Source organism: Zasmidium cellare (genome assembly GCF_010093935.1).
Source record: "Zasmidium cellare ATCC 36951 unplaced genomic scaffold M409scaffold_25, whole genome shotgun sequence".
Taxonomy (NCBI): Eukaryota; Fungi; Ascomycota; class Dothideomycetes; order Mycosphaerellales; family Mycosphaerellaceae; genus Zasmidium; species Zasmidium cellare.
The window spans coordinates 537,700-556,491 of record NW_022986969.1 but is presented as its reverse complement, the minus strand read 5'-3'; the positions used below and the strand labels follow the sequence as shown (position 1 = coordinate 556,491).

Sequence of the window (18,792 nt, the reverse complement as noted above, 5' to 3'; positions counted from 1 at the left end):
GAGGGGGAAATGGGGAGGGCATATGATACCAGACAGGTGCATGGATTAGGGTTGGGTTTTGAGCGTTCTGTTGTTTGCTATGCCTAGATTATGTTACCCTGAGGGTCCAGAATGTACAGATTGTTATGTCTTCGGTGGCCCACAGTGGTTCAAGATGTCGGCCAGTACGGTCTCCAGGACCTTCGCATCGAATCGGTACGACCTAGGCATACTTTGATTGACCCCACTCAACTTCTCCTGTCTGGAAACGCCTTCCGTCAAGTATCTCTGGGGACTACTCTTGATTGTGAAGCCGGCTTCAGGGCGACCACATAGTCACAGACAGAGGGCGATGATGTTGGACTGCTGGGCAAGCTCATCAGGATGAAACAGACTGGACTATCCACGGATGAGTCCTCGTTACTCCATGAAAAGAAGCCACACGACATCTAATCCTTAGGCTACCGACACCAAAGCCACAAAACTTCCACTGGAGAGACACAAGCTCGTCAATCCTTCTGCCCTGCAAGCCAAGAGCACCCGCAGCACAAGCATTTCTCCCAACCCAGGAACAGGCTTCTAGGGAACGCTGCGCTCAAGCCATGTCCTCATGCTATAGACATACCAACGGCCAGAATTGTACAACAGTGCAGGCCAGCGATCGCAATGCTGCTCATTCACCCGTCGTAAATATGAGGGCTACATACCTTGGGCGAATCTCTCGGCCTTCCATGACACCACAGGTCTGTTCAGCAAGCCTCCCGACACATGCTGTGTTCGGTCTCATGGCTCACATGCTTGATGGATCACATGATTTCTGTGCCGTCCGTCTTGAGCGGTGGGCCCTGAACATGGTCTATGTCTTTCTGCAAGACCTGCGACAGCTTTTGATCTCGCACAAGCCCGATCGTCTTTGATCCTTTTCGTCAAACATTACACAACCATCAGCCATATTGGACATTACACCAGACTCCAGGATACAGTAACGACGGATAGCTGCAGGTATCGCCAATTCACCTGAGCGACGACACCTGATACTTCTGCTTCGGGTGTCACGTTCGTACCACCGGCGCGTCAGAATGGCCTATTCTATGAGTTGGTCTCGAGTCGCAGGTGTCGCCATTCTGGTTCTCTTCGTCTTCTTGACCCTCTTCACTACCCCAGATCTTTACTCGAAGAAGCAGTTGCAAGGAGATGCCCTGGCGGTACCGATACTCGGACGGCGACATGCACTCTCACTGTTCAACAGCAACCCCAACAGCACCGATGGAGTGGTCTCACGGGCTCCCAACCTCAGACCAATCCCATCAGCCTCGGACGAAGTATACAACCGAGCTACCGACAAGGGGAGGCTCCTGAAATGCTGGATGAAAGACCCATCGGCCGCTGGAAGTCTCGGGACCAGCAAGTGGAACGATTACGATGCTTTGAAAGAATGGGGCTGGATCGAGACGACGACTACTCTCTACGGCGGCGAGAGAAGCCCTGGATTCTCGGATATCGTGGGGCCGTTTGGGGATGATGATTGGACGAATGAGAATAAGGTGGTGAAGTTTGAGCATAAGGGCCAGCATCCGGATCAGGAGGTTACGCTGCCTGATGGGAGTCGGAGGGAGGTTGGCTATCCGGTAGGTTCTGTCACGGGATTACGTCGTCTCTCTAATACTGCAGGATACTGACGAGTTTTCACAGCCAACCAATGCCGTGTACGAGAACAAGCTGTATCCAGGCAGAGGCGTCATCATCGCAGAGTGGAATTGGAATCCACAGATCATGATCAAAGACGAGCAGACCTCGAAGGGCAGGGACTGGGATCCTGACACGATGAGACAGCCAGATCTCTTCCAGATGTCCGATGTAAGTGCAAAACAACACCACCCATGCAATCTATGATGCACGAAGTAGCTGACTTTCCCTCAAGTTCTGGTGGCTCATGTGGAAGAAATACACCACACCCACCCAACGCCCCGCCCTCCGCGCCATCGCCAAACACAACATCGTCAACGAGCCCACGCAACAAGTCATCGCCCGCGCCCTCAAACAACAATGGCCCGACGAAGCCGAACCTAGTCTCGGCCGCGCACCCGTCTGGCCAGGCAAAGTCTTCACCCCCGACATGGAGGGGCTCGCGCCGCTGCTGGGGATCAATAGTATTTGGGGGATTCCGTGGTTTTTGATTCAGCATTATGGGGAGGGGGAGTTGGGGAGGTTGGAGGTTAAGAGGATTACGGTTTTTGTGGATGTTGTGAGTGCGGTGTTTTATCAGCCGAGTGCGATTGTTGAGGTTGGACCCGTGGAAGACGAGGCATAGGGATGTAGGAATATTGGTTTGAGAAGAAGTGCTTTTACGTGATGCAATACCTGTATAAACGGAAGATTCAGGACTTTACAAGGCTAATTTCGCTCGGTGTGCTAAGACTAATTGTGGAGAAGGTCGACACATATACGTTCCACGGATGGGAAGGCTGAAAAGGGGCTCGTTCTTTCTGCCTGAGGCCTTCCACAACTCATTCGGCTCGACTTGCCGCGCTGACGTGGGCTATTCTTGGCTCACTGACCAACCTCATGTCGTCCTACGCCAGCTCACTTCCTCTCTACATCAGTGTCGCGTGACCATGTCTGGCATCACATCAAAGCTCTCCAAGCTCAATCCCTTTGGCAAGGCCAAGGTTGATGATGAGGACCTCGGCGAGAAGATTGAAGCGGACACGATTGCCGGCGGAGGACACGCTGCTCGCCAAACAAAGATCACTAAAGAGCAGCTGCGGGTCAGCCATGCGATCAAGAAGTTTCTAGTCGATGAGAATATCCTCAGCCGTGAAGATGTCGAGCTGGACTCGGATCGGACCACGCATGTTCTCAAGGAGTTTCTGGACAAGCCGCATGTGGACATACCACGAGCTCTCACTGATCGTTCACATCCTTTGACGGAGTACTTCATCAGCTCAAGTCATAACACCTACTTGCTGGCCCATCAGCTATATGGAACTTCCTCAGCTGTGGCATATGACACTGCCCTCAAGACCGGCTCTCGATGCGTGGAGATTGACGCTTGGGACAATGCTGAGCACAAGGACGAACCAAAAGTCACCCATGGCTACACTTTGGCGTCTCATATTCCATTCAGAAACGTCTGTGAAGCTATCCGCGATGTCGTTGACTTCGAGGCGTCACAGCCAAAGCTGGACACAGGATACCGTGCCGCGCCTATTCTTTTGTCCTTGGAGAATCACTGCGACAGTCATGGTCAGCTGAGGCTGGTACAAATCATGCGAGAAGTCTGGGGCGATAGACTTCTGAGCAAGCCAATACGAGACAAAGGCACCAGTGAGCAACAAGATACCGGAGAGCACGTCACACTGGCAGAATTGGGATCGAAGATTGCTGTCATTGTGGAGTATCATCTGCCGAACGAGCCGGACTCGGAATCAAGCTCGGATGAGGACGAAGATGAGCAGGTTCGGCAAGACCACAAAGCTTGGCGAGAGCAGAAGAAGCAGGCTCCGGATGAGGGAATCATACCAGAGCTTGCAGAGCTAGGCGTGTATGCGCAGTCTGTAAAGCCCAACAACCACTCCTGGTTTGAAAGTCAGCTTCAAGACGGGCCTCACCACCATCTCATCAATGTGTCTGAGTCGGGTCTACTCGGCCTCCTGCCGACTGCGAGCGACAAGGTCAGCAAACACAACTCGCAGCACTTGATGAGAGTGTACCCCAAGGGCACCCGCATCTCGTCCAAGAATCTCAATCCCGTGCCATTTTGGGGAGTTGGAGCACAGATTTGCGCATTGAACTGGCAAACATTCGACCATAGTATGCAGCTCAACGAAGCTTTGTTCGCCGGCTCAGATGGATATGTGTTGAAGCCTGCAGCGCTTCGTGCTGGTGGATCTGGCAAACTCAGTACAGGCAGGAAGACGAAGCTGAGTCTCCACATCGCAGGCGCAACAGACCTGTCCTTACCACAAGATCGTGAGGCGGACGAGATTCGCCCATATGTGACCTGCACGTTGGTACACCCTGACGACATCGCAGACGAGCCACCTAAGCGTAAGACAGAAGCATACAAACAGCACAAAATTGGCATGCTACACAAAGGAGAGAACCCACCTAATACCGATCCCTTCTGGAATGAAACACTGGAGTGGGAGTATGATGAGAATGAGCTTTCTTTCCTGAGGATCCTAATCAAGAGCGATGACAAGTTCGCGCGAAACCCAGTCTTTGCCGTTGCAGCAGTCCGGCTGCTGTGTGTTGCGAGCGGATGGTCTTTCGTCAGACTTCTGGACCTGAAGGGGAGGGAGACGCATGGAACTTTGCTGGTCAAGTTCGACCTCAAGCATACCGATACTTAGGAAGCGAAGAGGTGTGCAAGTTCTTGGTGGCATCATTGTCGCGGCCGTGTCTTGCGTTTGATCTGATGCATTGAGCGCTGTTGCAGACAGAGCTTTAATTATTTTGGAGCGTCGTTCCGATGAACACGACTTCAACGGCAGCAAAACTATCCACCTGCGTCAGCCACCATCTCCAGATGCAAGAGTCATCGTTTACTTACGTTGAAGTTGTTGCGAAGATCTCCAGTCGCCGTGCATTGGTGAAAATCGCAAGTGCCAGGGCGAATACCGTGGTAAATGACTACCAAAGCACCAATCCTCTCAATGGTGCTTTTGATGTAGTAGAGCGCAATTATCGACAGAACTGGCATTGCCGCCGAGATCACGCTGATGAGAATAGTGTTCAGGCGCAACAGGGTCTCTTTGTTGTAGTCCATAGCTCCGCTGAGTGGGTCAATCCCCTTGCTCTGCTTCCTGGCCTGGCAACTTGTCAGCTTCGACACTTGCACAAGACGCGGTTCTGGTCTCACCGAGCTCTTCGAACCCCACAACTTGTGGAACCACGTGAGCAAGTGAGTGGTGACAGACTCAGAGGCTAGATCTTGTTCACTTGGCCGAGCGTAGAGGCTGACCAGATCGCGGTCTAGACGTCTTTTCCCGAAGATATCTGCGTCTAGTACCGTGTCCCAAGTGAAGAATTCGGCAGCTTAGAGGAAATCACCGCCTTGCTTGGAACCTGATACCCACTTTCTCAAGAAGTCTAGTTCCGACCGAGTTGGATGCCCAAGCTTTGATATTTGCGCTGCTTGAAGCAGAGCAGAGTCTGTTGATGTTAGTCAGTCCGGCGTGGCTCGAATTCGTGAATAGAGCGTGAGCACAGTATTCATTGAGCTTGCTCCTAATCTCCATCAGCTTCTCGTACTGGTGGGCAGTTCCACCTTCCTCCGACCTGCGCAGAGCTCGAAAGTATTTGGAGAAATTCTTGTCCGCCTCGTTGACGGACTGGTCATCTTCCTGACAGATCTTTCGAAATTCTGCATCCAGCTCGACGAGTTCTGCTTGAAGGCTGAGCAGGCTTAGCATCGCCAGTGGCCCAAATCTCCGGAAGATGGCTGCTTCCGCGTACGGACCCATCAAATCCGCAAGCTGATGATAGCCGGTAGATTGTGCCATCGCTGGACCGAGTCTCTGTTGGTGTATATCCAGAAGATACTTGAACGCATGCAGTGAAGATGGAGCTGTGGCGTGGCAGACAACTTCAGATGATGAGGCAGCTCAGCTATGCATCATGCAGTCTGCTGCAAGTGGACGCCTGATCATTTGGGCAGCTTCATGCGCAATGAGCTGTCAACACCAGGTCAGGCTGGGGACGAGACTACCTGAGCACGTCAGCACCACTCTGAGAACCGCTTGTCAAACGAAACCTCCCCTGTGCTGAGACATTCTGGAGAAATAAACACAGCCACCGTCATTGCCCGCCATGCAACAAGACCGCTCCAACATGCCGCTTTCCCGTGCCCAGCCAAACGTCCAGTGGCTTCTAGACGAGTCGGGTGCTTGGTTCTACTACGATTCTGGGCGCGATAGGCTCGTTTTATTTGGAACGGGCAGACCATTCGAAGACCTTCAAACGTTCCGAGGTCGATGTACCTCGACACAAAGCGGCGTGGGATACCACTGCGAAGAACGAAATACGCCGCGCGAAGACTCCGGGTCCGAACAAAAGCACGACGGTAGCAGTGGTGACAGTAGTGAATCAGAAGAGGAGGCCGAGAATGAGAGCAACGACGAGACCCGGGATACAGCAAGACGAGCAGAGGAGTACAGTGTACCCAATAGGCCTCGAATCGAAGCCCCACGATACGATCCGGCAAGAAACATGCCTGCCTTAGACCAACAGATGCAACAGCTCCGATTGAGTGATTCTAGTAGTATCCCAAATGTCATGTACTCACTGAGCAGTTCGCCGCAACTATATCCACGACCGTGGTTAGGTCAACAGAGCTTTGTACCCAGCGACACCAATGTCAGGCCCTATTATCCAACCCCGCGTCCATCAACACCTCCAGACATAAGCGTGCCAAGCGCCACGGCAGCAAAATCAGCTGCAGCGGACTCTTCGACTCCTCGGTATCCCTCCGGTCCAGCTGTCGCAGATGATGGCGGAGCAGAGTTCTCGGTTGAGATCAACGGACGAACAACAAACGGCAAGTATGATGCCGCGGCTGAAGGCAACTTTGTTTCAGCGACTTCCATACGCAGTGCCTCATTAGGGCGTCATCTACAGCCGGTCAAGAGAAAGGATAGCTTGCGCGGCCCCGGGGGCCGGCCTGTCGAACCAAAGTACTCCATAGACCTGCGTTGGTGGACTGGAGGAAAGAGCTACCAGAAATCGTGCTATGTGTCTGAAATTCCTGGATTCGACCTGATTCTGGGCCACCAGTTTATTCGATAGGAGGCTATAGAGGTGCGGTTCTGGAAGCGCGACCCAGAGAAGGGTAGGTCCATATCTTGCTCTCTTTGGGTTCAACATTAACATCAACCTAGCCAAAGAAGACCAAAGCCGCTCTCGCCAAGATAGAGCAGACGAAGTCAGAGCCTTGCGCGAACAACAGCGGGGAGAGAGTAGCAATACTCGAGCCGACGAACTTCGCCGGGCCAGGTATTGGGGTGACCTGTACCGCAATGCGATCGGCGGCCAGAATCCAATGATGCATTCTCAAGCTGTGGCATGGTTAGTCCGGCAATTCATCACACAGAATCCTTCGTACGCACCAGAGCAGGCCATGCAATACATTATGCGGACGCTGAGCATTGACAATGCAACGAGGAGGTGACGGAACTAGGTAGAAGTTGAGCGAGTCCCAAGGTTGATACCCCAATGAGCGCTTTTGTACAGCTCTGTATTGTCTTGCCCAGTTCGATAGCATTATAGTCCGCAAAGATCACGCTTTTGTGTGGCTTTCCGCATCTTATCTGTACATCTTCAGCAAACTATACAGACCCAAAGCAGTCTCGCAAGCAACAGCCGTGGATAGCCGAATCGCGGAATAAGCGGAACTTGTGCCGCTCGCCTCCTCGCTCACAAGGGGGACAAGACCACAGCCGTTCCGCCTTGGACCTCACCTCTCCGCACAGCGGACAGTACGTACTGGAGGTACGAGGTACCCTTAATGAAGATGTAGTCAGAGCAGACGTGCTGTGTACGTTTGCTTCTTTGTCCATACGAATCCTGCGCCCACAACCATGAGTCTTGAAACGACTTTAGCTGCCCCTTTCGAAGGCGAGCTTGTCCTATATACTTACTTCCGTTCATCTTGCTCCTGTCGTGTCCGAACAGCTTGTCAGCTAAAGGGCACACCACTGTCATACCACTATGTCAATCTTCTTAAAGGCGAACAGCAAGCCCAGCCATATCTTGACGAGGTCAATCCGAATGGCCTCGTGCCCGCCCTCCAGGTCAGGAATGCTTCCGGGAAGACTGTAGCGACCATCTCGCAGTCCGTTGCAATCTTGGAGTTCTTGGAAGAAGCAGTCCCTTCAAAGAGATCGCTGTTACCATCGGATCCATTCCAACGAGCTCGTGTCCGGGAATTGGTGAATATCGTGGCTTGCGATATCCAGCCGCCTACGAACCTGAGGATCCTCAAAAGGGTGAATGGGCTTGGAGTTACGAATCAGGAGTGGTTTCGCGAGTACATGGAGCGGCCGCTGGCGGCATACGAGAAGATTTTGCGAGATACCGCGGGGAAATATTCGGTCGGTGATGAGGTATCGCTGGCTGATGTGTGCTTGGTGCCGGCGATTGAAAATGCACTGAGGTGGGAGGTTGATATGGCGAAGTTCCCGAAGGTGATGAACGTCTTCGAGACGATTAGGAACTTGCCAGAGTTCCGGGCGGCGGACTGGCGACATCAGGAGGACACGCCGGAAAATCTGAAGGTGAAGGACTAGATGCTGGGCTATAAGTGGTATTAGCAGTCTGGTAATTCAACGTATGCAGAAGACGGTGAAAGCGCTGATTCTGGCGGCAAGTTTGCAATTACTCCATGTCTGGCGTAATAATATTGCTGTTCCCCCAGTCAATGAGAACATCTCGCATTGTTTCACAGCTCTTGACCCTGATATCGACAAAGCTTTCTGGGCTGTAGAAAGCGGTGTGACAAGTCAGAACCATTCTCCCTTCCAGCCACGGCTCCTTGTTACGATACGCTTGTATAAGAGGATGTACTCGATCCTCGGGTATGGGCTCTTCCGGTAAAACGTCCAGAGCCGCTCCTGCAATGATGTCTTCTTTCAGACATCTCTCGACACCATCCAGATTCAAGATTTCTCCTCGGGCTGTGTTAACTATAACGGCACCTTTCGGCAACAGTGATAGGAGGGAGTAGTCGATCATGCCCCTGGTTTCGCGGGTACAAGGGCAGTGAAAGCTCAGCACTGAGCTCCTTTGAAACAGCTCCTTGATATCCTTGGTTCTTTCGATGTCCAAGGATTTGTCTACTCCGTTCCCCAGGTAAGGATCGTAGAAAAGCACTTTAAAGCCGAATGCCTTTGCCCGTAAAGCAGCTGCGGTGCCAATGCGGCCCAGACCCAGCACTCCGTACGTAGATCTTTGCAAGCGAGCGAGGAGAGGAGTTTCAATCGGCATCCAAGGTGCAGGAGGCGTGGCACGTTGACGCTCGTTGTGTATGAGAATCCCACGCCGCATGGCCAGCATCAATCCAATTGCATGGTCCGCGATCTCAGCCGTGCCATAGTCAGGCACATTGCAAACCGTGACGTTCTTTTTGGCCAACGCAACCCGATCAAGGCGATCGTATCCAACGCCCATGCGTACAATGCTGTCCTCTCCTCAGCGCTTGTTATCCAAGCATTGGTATACGCAACTCACACCTTCAGATTGGGGAAGAGTTCCACATCTTGCTCCGTAAAGCCAATCTTGAGCACCATGATGCCGTCTATTCTGCTTCTTACGTCTTCGGGTATATCGGACCACGGCTTCGACTCGGGCGTGCCTGTGGGCCATAGGCTCGTGGAGAGGAAGTCGAGCTTGTAGTTCTGACCGTTTCGCGGGGCGAAGATTTCTTGCTCTATTGAATCGTCCTGGAGTAGCTTCGTCAGACCATGTCTCGATGGTTGGTTGTGCTCTCGAAAGCTGGACCTACTGGGTACAAGCCATCGGCTTGGATGATGGTATACGTAGGCACTGTTGCTTCAGCCATGACAGCTCTGCCTGAGCGCTTTCACAGCTACCTGCGTATTGAGAGAGATAGCCGACCTACCTCCTTCTATACCTCGCTGTGGCATATCAGATGCAGGTACCGAATCGTCAGCTTTCGCCTACGAGGCCCGAGATCGGGCTACGTCTTCGGTTCAGTGTTGGCCGAGGGCAAAGGCCCGCCTTCTTCAATCGCCGAGACCAAAGTCATACTTCTGGGTTTTAGACGTCAATAATGGGTAGTGTTGACACGGTGATAGGGACTCGGTGGAGTGTGTCTCTACGCGACACGTCCCAAAATGCGGGTGGCTGGGATTTCCTGGCGATGCTTGCCGCAGCCAAGTTAAAAACGTTCCATCCCTCTCGGATACTCCTCCTTCCATTCCGTCTGACGGAACGTCGAAGCGACAGCACGACATAAAACCAGACGCGTGGCCATGGCGAATGCATTGAAACTATTGAGTTTCTTGTCGAAGGCTCAAAAAGCAAACACAATCCGTCTGCGTCTCCAGGTCGACGTTACCTAGAATCAATCATGTCCAAGAGTCGACCAAACTTCCTCATCATCCTAGCGGATGATCTCGGATTCAGTGATATTGGTTGCTACGGCTCCGAAATCAAGACGCCAAACATCGATTTGCTCGCAGCAGAGCAGAACAGTCTGCGGTTTACGTCTTTCCACGTAGCGGCAGCATGCTCGCCAACAAGATCAATGCTCCTATCTGGAGTAGAACATCATCTCACTGGACTTGGGCAGCTAGCGGAGCTTGTACGAATGTCACCAGCACATCAAGGCGCACCAGGTCACGAAGGCTATCTGAACGACAAGATCGTGACGTTGCCGCAGCTGCTGAGCGATGCTGGTTACTTCACCTGCATGTCCGGTAAATGGCACCTCGGCTTGAGAAGGAGACATTTCCCAGACAAGAAGGGCTTCCAGAAAAGTTTCGCTATGCTTCAGGGTGCCTGCAATCACTATGCCTGGGAGCCAACATACGAAGATCCAAATATCAGCTATGGCTTTATGGATGTGAATACCGCACCTCATGTTCAGAATGGAGAGCATGTTCGGGTTCCAGAAGACTTCTATTCTTCGGACTACTATGCCTCTAAGATGATCGAAATTCTGTCTGAACGCTCAGATGTCGAGAGGCAGAAGCCATTCTTTGCGTATCTGCCGTTCACTGCACCACACTGGCCACTTCAAGCACCAGAAGAATCCGTGAAGCCTTATCATGGGAGGTACCAAGACGGACCGGCAGCTTTGCGCCTGGAACGCCTCGAGTATTTGCGCAAGCTGGGTTTGATTCCAGAGGATGTGGTCGCTCACGAGGTCGTTGCTGTCCCAGGCGAACAGCCGGAATGGGATCAGTTAACGCCTGAAGAACAAGCGAAATCGGCTCGTGCAATGGAGACGTATGCTGGAATGGTCTCTAGAATGGACGAAAATATCGGCAGAGTCATCAATCACCTTCAGGAAACCGGCGAGTATGACAACACTTACATCTTGTTCATGAGTGACAACGGTGCCGAAGGCGCCAGCTTTGAAGCTCGACCCATCGTCGGTCAAACAATGATGGAACACATCAACAAATACTATGTCAACACGCTAGAGAACATCGGAAGACCCAATTCGTTCGTTTGGTACGGAACGCGATGGGCACAAGCCGCAACGTCGCCTTCCAGACTGCACAAGATGTTCGCAACCGAAGGCGGTTGTCGAGTCCCTCTGGTGCTCAAAGGTCCAAAGAATGGACACCAACGACATGACGCTTCAATCACCGACGCCTTCTGCACGGTGCTCGATTTGGTGCCTACGTTTCTTGAGGAGGCCGGCGTTCGTCATCCAGGTGCGCAGTACCATGGACGTAATGTCCACGGTCTTGATCCAAATGCTCGAAGCTTGATAACGTTCTTGTCGAATCCAGATATCCGTCCTCCCGGTACAACTGCGGGAACTTCTTTCTATGCTGTCCATCCAGAGGATACCGCCCACGGCTGGGAGATGGCAGGATCAGGCGGTTTGCGACGTGGGAGATACAAGATCACCTTTGTACCAAAGCCCAAAGGGCCACAGAAGTGGCAGCTCTACGACATCATTGCCGACCCAGGTGAAGTTACGGATCTGCGAGACAAGAATCCTGAGCTCTTCGAAGAGTTGCATAAGCTATGGCTGCAATACAAGGAACGAGTCGGCGTTGTCGGTGTCGTTGGCGAGTTCGATCCCAAGCAACGACCAGAGCCTGGTTTGACCGACGAGTTTGAGGACGATACTCAATGGATCAGATTCATCGGGAAGAAAGATATGCCGGTGCCACAACGATTCAATCAGTAACGGCCCAGCCGGCAATCGGTCGGTGAAGCGATCATTGCAAAGTGCCGAGACGGCTTCGAATGCCGCACGGCAAACGAGATCTCGCCGTAGATGTTCAAATCTCAGGATCAGCACGACATCTCGTTGTGGGTCGCTTGCGATGATGAGTGAATAAGCGGGCCTGGAAGCGATACACTCGAAACACTGCCAAGAACCTGGGAACGAACAGGCCCCTGCTAGCCATGTGCGAGCTATATTAGACCGCCTATTTCTCCGAGGTTTGAACCACTACATTCAGCCACACTTTCATCTATCCAATACATTCAGCAGACTTGTCTGGAACACAGGCCAGAGACTAGCAAAGGAATCTTGCCCATTTGGTTCCACGTTGACGCACAATATGGACAAATGTCCGTCGAAGGCCTTTCTAGATGATCGCAGCTGGGCGTTCCATACCATAATGGTTCAAGGTAACGAATGTGATCAAAGACTGTGGAACGACGCAGTGGGCCTTCACTTCTTGGCACTGTGGTTAAAAGTATTCGACGTTCCTTCCATTGTAGTCTCATCCTCATCAGTCTTCCAACCCAGAAAGTCACTCTTTTCCATTCCCCATCACATTCATTTGACAATATGAAGTCCAGCTTCACTCTCGCCCTGGCGGCGCTTACTTCTATCGCTTCTGCTCTTCCTGCTGCGCCCAAGTTTCGCAGACAGAACACGACTTCCGATGGCCCAGTCGGTTACGCCTCCCTGAACGGAGGGTGAGTACATTCACGGCATGAGTTCGGGCGTCTGCTAACAGTTCACAGCACGACTGGTGGTGCCGCAGGCGCATCGACTACCGTCTCTTCCCTCGCTGGCCTCACCGCTGCCGCTGAGGCCGACGGTGCTGCTGTCATCTATGTCAAGGGCATCATCAGCGGCGCTGCCAAGATACGTGTCGCTAGCGACAAGTCCATCCTCGGCGTCGATTCCAGCTCAGGGCTTGAGGGTGTCGCTCTGTACATCAAGGATGTTTCCAACGTCATCGTTCGCAACCTTGCCATCAGCAAGGTCCTGGCCGAAACTGGTGATGCTATTGGCATCCAGAAGAGCACCAACGTCTGGATCGATCATGTGGACTTGAGCTCCGACATGGACCATGGCAAGGAGTGAGTCTAGAGTCCTTTCCACTGCAGCTTTGCAATATCTGACCATTTTATCCAGCTACTACGACGGCCTGCTTGATGTTACCCACGCCGCCGACTACGTCACGCTTTCGAATATCTACTTCCACGACCACTACAAGGTCTCTCTCGTCGGCCACAGCGACAGCAACGCTGATGAGGACACTGGCCACTTGACCGTCACCTACGCCAACAGTATGTACTCAGTTTCCCTCCTGAACATGGGCCATTCACTGACTTCTTTCCCAGACTACTGGTCAAACGTCAACAGCCGTCTCCCATCCGTCCGATTCGGTACTGCCCACATCTTCAACAACTACTTCGACGGCGGCGACACTGGTGTCAACACCCGCATGGGCGCTCAGGTCCTCGTTGAGAGTACCGTTTTCGAAGGCGTCAAGTACCCCATCACCAGCAAGGACAGCGATGAGACTGGCTCCGCCATTGCCAACGACATTGTTTGGGGTGCGGGCGAACAGACTGCTCCAGAGGGCACTCTCACCAGCGTTCCGTACGAGTACACTCTGCTGGGCAGCGGCAATGTTAAGGCTGCTGTTGTTGGCACTGCTGGCAACACCCTTACTCTCGGCTAAATCTGATGCATCTGTCGGAACTGATCCGCCCTGGTTGGCAAGAAGCTTTGTACATCTATTGACAGTTTGCAATGTACCTTCTACGTTCCATGCAAGGAATCCTCGCCACCTTCTGCTACGCTTTTGCTTCCAATCCCTGTTGTATGATTCCATTCAGAACATTTGCGAAATTCTCCGGTTGACTGATAAAAGGACAATGTCCCGAATCAAGCTCAAATATGTCAAAGCCTTGCTCTTCGGCTTCCTCTCTCTGCTTGTACGGAAGCAAAGCTTCATCTTTCGACGCAACGATGAACGTCCGCGGGATCTCATGCCATAACGAATCAATCTCATCTGGGCGTGGCGTAAGCGTAATCGGCAGCAAGGCTTCACAGAAAGGCTTGGAATCTTCGATTGACATATCGTTGTAGAAAACCTGTTCCGGCCTCAGAGGCCACGACAACCCTTTCTTGAAATCCATATGATGCCAATGACTGATAATATGTTTGCTCGTTCTGATGAAGGCGGCGAGGAAGATCACCCGCTTCAGTCTAGACTTCTCCTCTGCGGTCGCCGATGGGAGAAACTTGTTGACTGCCATCGCGCTGACGAGGCCACCGGCACTATGGCCCTGAACGACGAAATCTCTTCCTGACTCTGCTTCAGCGCGCATAGCTTCGAAGACCTTCTCGACACTGTCATGTAATCCAGGCTTTGTTTCTGCACCATTGTGATCGCCTAGGTTCGCCAGCAGCAGGACTTTGACTTCGTAACCAAGCTTATCGAGATACGGGAGAACTGGTCTCACATGGAACTCGGTATGCCATGCTCCAGGGACGAACAGAATTGTTGGCTTCGCTGGCATCGTGACGTGAGGGTTGATGTAGACTTTAGAGTGGAACTCAGGAGCTGCAGGCGGGCTAAATTATACCTCAATTGGCCAAGGATATTCTGCCCAGCGGTGTTGCCTTTTCGGTCGGCGGTGAATCTTCCGTCGATCCGGTCTGGTATACAGCTCTTTTCCTAAGGCTCAGAAGGATTTGTTTATTTCCTAGTTCGGGAACCGCTAGAACAGAATCAAGCCGGCTGAAAGATACATAGGAACACCCAAGTGACAGTGATGACAGCTAGGACAACTTTAATACTCGCAGCTCCGTTCGTGTACTCATGACGTGTCTGCCAAGCGGCTGACCCGTTGGTAAAATATGATCACTATTTGCTTGTTTCCCGTCGTTCTTGAACTCTGGATGCGCTAGATTTTCCCGCTCCGGGAATCTTCTGCGAATGAGCTACTAGCTCGCGAGCTCACTGTGATGCTGACCCATTTACTTGCGTACGATACGTCGCTCCGACTTCTGAAGAGCGGCAGAATGCAATTGCGATTGCTGGACGACCATCACATTCACCTGGCCGTTACGCCATTCTTAGTGGACTTTTAGCTCGTGTTAGAGTTCAGGACCCTTGAGCACAAGGCTGTGTCATGCACGGTCCGCCTCGTCTGTCCAGGTACATTGCCGTAGGCCTGAGTCTCAAAGTTGACTTTCGGAGCCGAAACTACAAGCAGTCAGCGTCCTTGCATTGCTGATCTCGCGAGGCAAAGGCAGGGGCACGACAGGGGCGCGATACGAACGACTGACAGCCTCGCGGCCCAAATCGTCGATGGAGGGGACAGGGGTCGTCGTAGACAACGGTTCAAGACTATGTACCATTGACAGTGAAGTCTTTATAGCAAGTCATGACCTTTTGTACATTGTACGAGCCTCGATTTAATACAAAATCCACAAGGGTATCATCAGCGATCGCTATAAGCCGACCCAAGATCTTCAATGCCAACACTCGTCACTTCGTGAAAACATCACTTATCCTCCCAGTTCCGTAATTCTCTTTAATGCTTTCATGCCTCTCAAGCTGCAAAGCTTTGCATTATCGCCGCAAACTTGTCATCATCTGTACCCAAAGTGAACAACGAAGAAAGCGGATCGTCCTGCATGGGCGAATCCCTCAAGGCCGGATCCAAAACAGACATCTCGTCGTCGCTCACGCTTGCCGGAGGCTCGACCGGTGCTGGGACTGCGGGTGCCGCTCTGTCCGCTCTCATAGGGTGCAGCATCTCGAAGCCAGACAGTCTTACCACCTTATCCCAGATTGGCATCGGTACGAAATTGATCATGTCGACTCGATCCAGTCTCCAGGTGCCCACAACACCACAGGCTCGCAGAGGATACACCAACTGCACCGCGCCGCTGACTGGATCTGGGCCGTCGAGAAGGTAGTCCAGGAAGCGGTAGATTTCCGAGCAGACGTGAGTCCTTGTCATGCCGTCGTGGAAGGACATCAGAGGAGATCTCGTGGGTGGCGCTTCTGGCTGGGATATTGATCCTAGCGCGAGACCCGCCGCGTTCGGGCCCAGCCATTCAACCATCTCGTCAAGCAGATGCAGCAACGTTCCGTAGAAAAAGACCGTTTCCCTTGCCCGTCGTATGTTCTCGAACCAATACACTGTCCTATGTGGGACTTCCTCGTTGGCGAAATGTTGCAAGTTTGATTCTTTTGTAGCGGGGATCTCGCTCACTGCGCTAGGAAAGTCCTTTTCCCATGCATTTCGCCACATTAGTAAGCTATGGAAAGCGTTGACTAGATTGTCGATGTGTGTTTTGATGGCGAGGGAGTTATTACTTGAGGGTGAATCGCAGCAAGTCGAACAAAGCGCGTCACCGTCTTCGAGCAGGCCAGGGATGTCGGCGAACGTGTCTTTCAGGCGCTGTATGTGGTTCTTTGGATCGGATGAAGTCCCTTGCCACGGTACGGTTTTCCATTTAGGTTGTGAGAGAAACGTTCGCTTCCGTAGAAGGAGGGCTTGGTAGATCTGCAGCGCGTTAACACGTCACGTTCTTAGACCAGCGAGAAGCACCAAGACTTACAATCTTGAAACGACAAATGATGAATAATCTATCAAGCACGTTAGCATCATCCGAGATCGTCCAAATTGTACCAAGCTTCTTACGATTTTGCGGCTCCACTCTGAAAGCTTTCTGGTCCTCTCAGCTCTACCAGATGAGCCATTCCTGCCGCGTGGAACGACCAACCATCCATGTGTGTAGCCGAAGTCATCTGTGTCGCGATCAGCGGTGTCCCCAAAGGGCAATCCGGCTAAGCGCACCTCGTAGTAATAGAAGATAACAATAGCGGCGAGATTATTAAGGTCATCTTTGCACTCGTCGTTTGTGAGGTTGCTATGCAGGAGATTGATCGCTCGACTGTATTGGGCTGCTGCCGCTTCCTTTTCGGCTCCATATTCTCCTTCTTATCCGTCAGTACTGATCGCGTCGCAGATACCGCGATACTCACTTGCGGCGAGCGATTGTGCAAGCGCCAGGATGGCGTCTCGGCCGACCGATGTCCTGTTGCTCTGCATTACTGCGTCGACCCATGGTCGTATGTTATCGCAGTGCTGTGCAGGGTTGATCAGGGTATGCCAAATGCAATCATGCGGCACAGAAGGCGCGCAGCTCCACCCACCTGCTTGCTGAACAATCGCTGCAAGATATGACAGTCCCATAGACCCAGTTGTACGCTCTAACCTCCCGTTAGCGGTGTCTCCAATGGGCAGATCTGGATTACACACGTTCTTAAAGCAGGCATAGCTCGCAAACGGATTCTGAGGCTGCATCACATCGTTCTCGAAGACGAATTCGTACTGGTGCCCGCCCTCAAGCTTGACCCAATCGATCTCGCTGACATCGTGGTCTGTGAAGCTGTCGAAGACTACCGCATCGGGTCAGTATGGAATCATTTCCGTGTGGTCGGGTCCAGGGCATAGGGCATACAAGTGTTCACGAAAGACCGGTAAGGCTCATAACCTTCGCAAGTCTTTCCCTGTTGAGCAGTGGTGTTAGCCAGGATAAGAAGGTGAAGGTCGCATTTCGCATTCGTTTTATCAACTTACACCTTTGTAGCATCGCTTGCAGTGCGGTGCCCTCAAGTCTTTCACACGTGTCAGCCGCTTTGTACTTGAGTTGGAGTGTCAGACGGTGGAATTCATACCGCACTTCACCCTCCGACGTCTGCATGTAATGCATCCCTGGGACCTGCCCGGTACCCCAACCATGGCCTAGCGCTAGGACGTGAAGTGAATGGATTCTGCTTGGCTATCTTGGCATAAGCCTTGGCGAGCGATTCGACTGTACTAATGTCTGACTGTGTTTGTTCGGTTGATGCATTCAGAACGAAATTGAGCACATATAGCATCGCGTGTGCCATGCCTTGACGCTGGTGCTGTAACGTGACTTGGAGGAGGTGAGCTTAGCTTTGCGACACTCGATCGGCGAAGGATTCCCTTCCAAACTTTATTGAAACACCTTATTCATCCGCCCGGATCCTTGCCGTTCAGCTGGCCTCAAGCATATACGGGTTTCTCTCCCTTCGATTTCTCACTTGAGCCTAGAGTGCCACTTTACTCGTGAAGCCACGCAAGCCCGGCTCCGAAACCCCTTCCAGGACTCCGCGTCACCTGCGTCATGTCTTCGTCTTGGTGACCTCCCATTCGTGGGCAAGGATACATCCGCCCTACCTCGGCCGTGCCCGCAATTAGATTCTGTTAGGTCTATCGGTTCACATCTGTTGATGGCGCCGACGTGGAGATATGTCGGTTGCAACCACAACCGCAAGGCTCTCCAGCCCTGGGAGCACGTTGTGCAGGATCGAGACCATTACTAACGTCTATACGGCCTATGTAAGCTTGCATCTGGTCTGAAGAAGAGATCATTGGCCTGTTTACGGTACGCAAGATCTATTACAATATTCAGTATGCCCTCCAAGTAGTTTTTCAACGGCCCTACTTCCTCCGGCCAGAGGTCCTACAGCGGTAGGGCAGAAATTTGTCACCAACTAAGGCCACGCAAGGACTCACGATTGTCGGGGCAATATCGACCGTGCCCACTCGGACTTTGTCCAATACATCCGCAGCATGCAACACTTGAACGCAAAGACACGCAGACACGCCGACGCAACGAGTACACGACAGACGAAAGACAATCCGACCGAGTCGGAATGAAGACAGACCGTTAGGCTGCGTTAGTATGCCTGACAATCAATCAGCCTGAAGAATGAACGGAGTCCAAACGGCCGCAAGATGAGATTCTACTGGAACAGATTCACCACCACAATATCCACCTCGAAAATCGTCAAGCAGGATGCAAACGAT

At 52.3% G+C, this 18,792-nt stretch overlaps 11 protein-coding genes across 11 annotated transcripts; 6 read left to right on the top strand and 5 right to left on the bottom strand.

The window, feature by feature from the left end:
- Positions 1-1,058: 1,058 nt before the first annotated feature.
- Positions 1,059-2,290, top strand: M409DRAFT_25136 (uncharacterized protein; the record flags this gene model as incomplete). The annotated part of the gene is made up of 3 exons (XM_033807557.1): positions 1,059-1,607; positions 1,672-1,836; positions 1,901-2,290. 3 exons carry the CDS (start codon positions 1,059-1,061, stop codon positions 2,288-2,290), a joined length of 1,104 nt encoding a protein of 367 aa, XP_033665632.1.
- Positions 2,291-2,594: 304 nt separating this feature from the next.
- Positions 2,595-4,334, top strand: M409DRAFT_25135 (uncharacterized protein; the record flags this gene model as incomplete). Its single annotated transcript, XM_033807556.1, has 1 exon — positions 2,595-4,334. One exon carries the CDS (start codon positions 2,595-2,597, stop codon positions 4,332-4,334), a length of 1,740 nt encoding a protein of 579 aa, XP_033665631.1.
- A 131-nt stretch (positions 4,335-4,465) lies between these two features.
- On the bottom strand, positions 4,466-5,486 carry M409DRAFT_25134 (uncharacterized protein; the record flags this gene model as incomplete). The annotated part of the gene is made up of 4 exons (XM_033807555.1): positions 4,466-4,480; positions 4,535-4,792; positions 4,844-4,986; positions 5,057-5,486. The coding sequence occupies 4 exons, from the start codon at positions 5,484-5,486 to the stop codon at positions 4,466-4,468; spliced, it is 846 nt and encodes a 281-aa protein (XP_033665630.1).
- A 328-nt stretch (positions 5,487-5,814) lies between these two features.
- On the top strand, positions 5,815-6,768 carry M409DRAFT_25133 (uncharacterized protein; the record flags this gene model as incomplete). The annotated part of the gene is made up of 1 exon (XM_033807554.1): positions 5,815-6,768. One exon carries the CDS (start codon positions 5,815-5,817, stop codon positions 6,766-6,768), a length of 954 nt encoding a protein of 317 aa, XP_033665629.1.
- Positions 6,769-6,856: 88 nt separating this feature from the next.
- On the bottom strand, positions 6,857-7,243 carry M409DRAFT_25132 (uncharacterized protein; the record flags this gene model as incomplete). Its single annotated transcript, XM_033807553.1, has 2 exons — positions 6,857-7,037; positions 7,089-7,243. The coding sequence occupies 2 exons, from the start codon at positions 7,241-7,243 to the stop codon at positions 6,857-6,859; spliced, it is 336 nt and encodes a 111-aa protein (XP_033665628.1).
- A 316-nt stretch (positions 7,244-7,559) lies between these two features.
- M409DRAFT_67832 (uncharacterized protein) lies at positions 7,560-8,267 on the top strand (the record flags this gene model as incomplete). Its single annotated transcript, XM_033817574.1, has 1 exon — positions 7,560-8,267. One exon carries the CDS (start codon positions 7,560-7,562, stop codon positions 8,265-8,267), a length of 708 nt encoding a protein of 235 aa, XP_033665627.1.
- Positions 8,268-8,355: 88 nt separating this feature from the next.
- Positions 8,356-9,538, bottom strand: M409DRAFT_67831 (uncharacterized protein; the record flags this gene model as incomplete). Its single annotated transcript, XM_033817573.1, has 3 exons — positions 8,356-9,157; positions 9,208-9,419; positions 9,482-9,538. 3 exons carry the CDS (start codon positions 9,536-9,538, stop codon positions 8,356-8,358), a joined length of 1,071 nt encoding a protein of 356 aa, XP_033665626.1.
- Positions 9,539-10,069: 531 nt separating this feature from the next.
- M409DRAFT_37046 (uncharacterized protein) lies at positions 10,070-11,869 on the top strand (the record flags this gene model as incomplete). Its single annotated transcript, XM_033810662.1, has 1 exon — positions 10,070-11,869. One exon carries the CDS (start codon positions 10,070-10,072, stop codon positions 11,867-11,869), a length of 1,800 nt encoding a protein of 599 aa, XP_033665625.1.
- A 612-nt stretch (positions 11,870-12,481) lies between these two features.
- M409DRAFT_56540 (polysaccharide lyase family 1 protein) lies at positions 12,482-13,610 on the top strand (the record flags this gene model as incomplete). Its single annotated transcript, XM_033813320.1, has 4 exons — positions 12,482-12,612; positions 12,661-13,002; positions 13,058-13,212; positions 13,267-13,610. The coding sequence occupies 4 exons, from the start codon at positions 12,482-12,484 to the stop codon at positions 13,608-13,610; spliced, it is 972 nt and encodes a 323-aa protein (XP_033665624.1).
- Positions 13,611-13,725: 115 nt separating this feature from the next.
- On the bottom strand, positions 13,726-14,454 carry M409DRAFT_25127 (uncharacterized protein; the record flags this gene model as incomplete). Its single annotated transcript, XM_033807552.1, has 1 exon — positions 13,726-14,454. The coding sequence occupies one exon, from the start codon at positions 14,452-14,454 to the stop codon at positions 13,726-13,728; it is 729 nt and encodes a 242-aa protein (XP_033665623.1).
- Positions 14,455-15,492: 1,038 nt separating this feature from the next.
- M409DRAFT_25126 (uncharacterized protein) lies at positions 15,493-17,697 on the bottom strand (the record flags this gene model as incomplete). The annotated part of the gene is made up of 10 exons (XM_033807551.1): positions 15,493-16,455; positions 16,511-16,538; positions 16,594-16,700; positions 16,750-16,889; positions 16,938-17,040; positions 17,109-17,165; positions 17,215-17,354; positions 17,417-17,465; positions 17,536-17,573; positions 17,634-17,697. The coding sequence occupies 10 exons, from the start codon at positions 17,695-17,697 to the stop codon at positions 15,493-15,495; spliced, it is 1,689 nt and encodes a 562-aa protein (XP_033665622.1).
- Between the last annotated feature and the right edge of the window lie 1,095 nt (positions 17,698-18,792).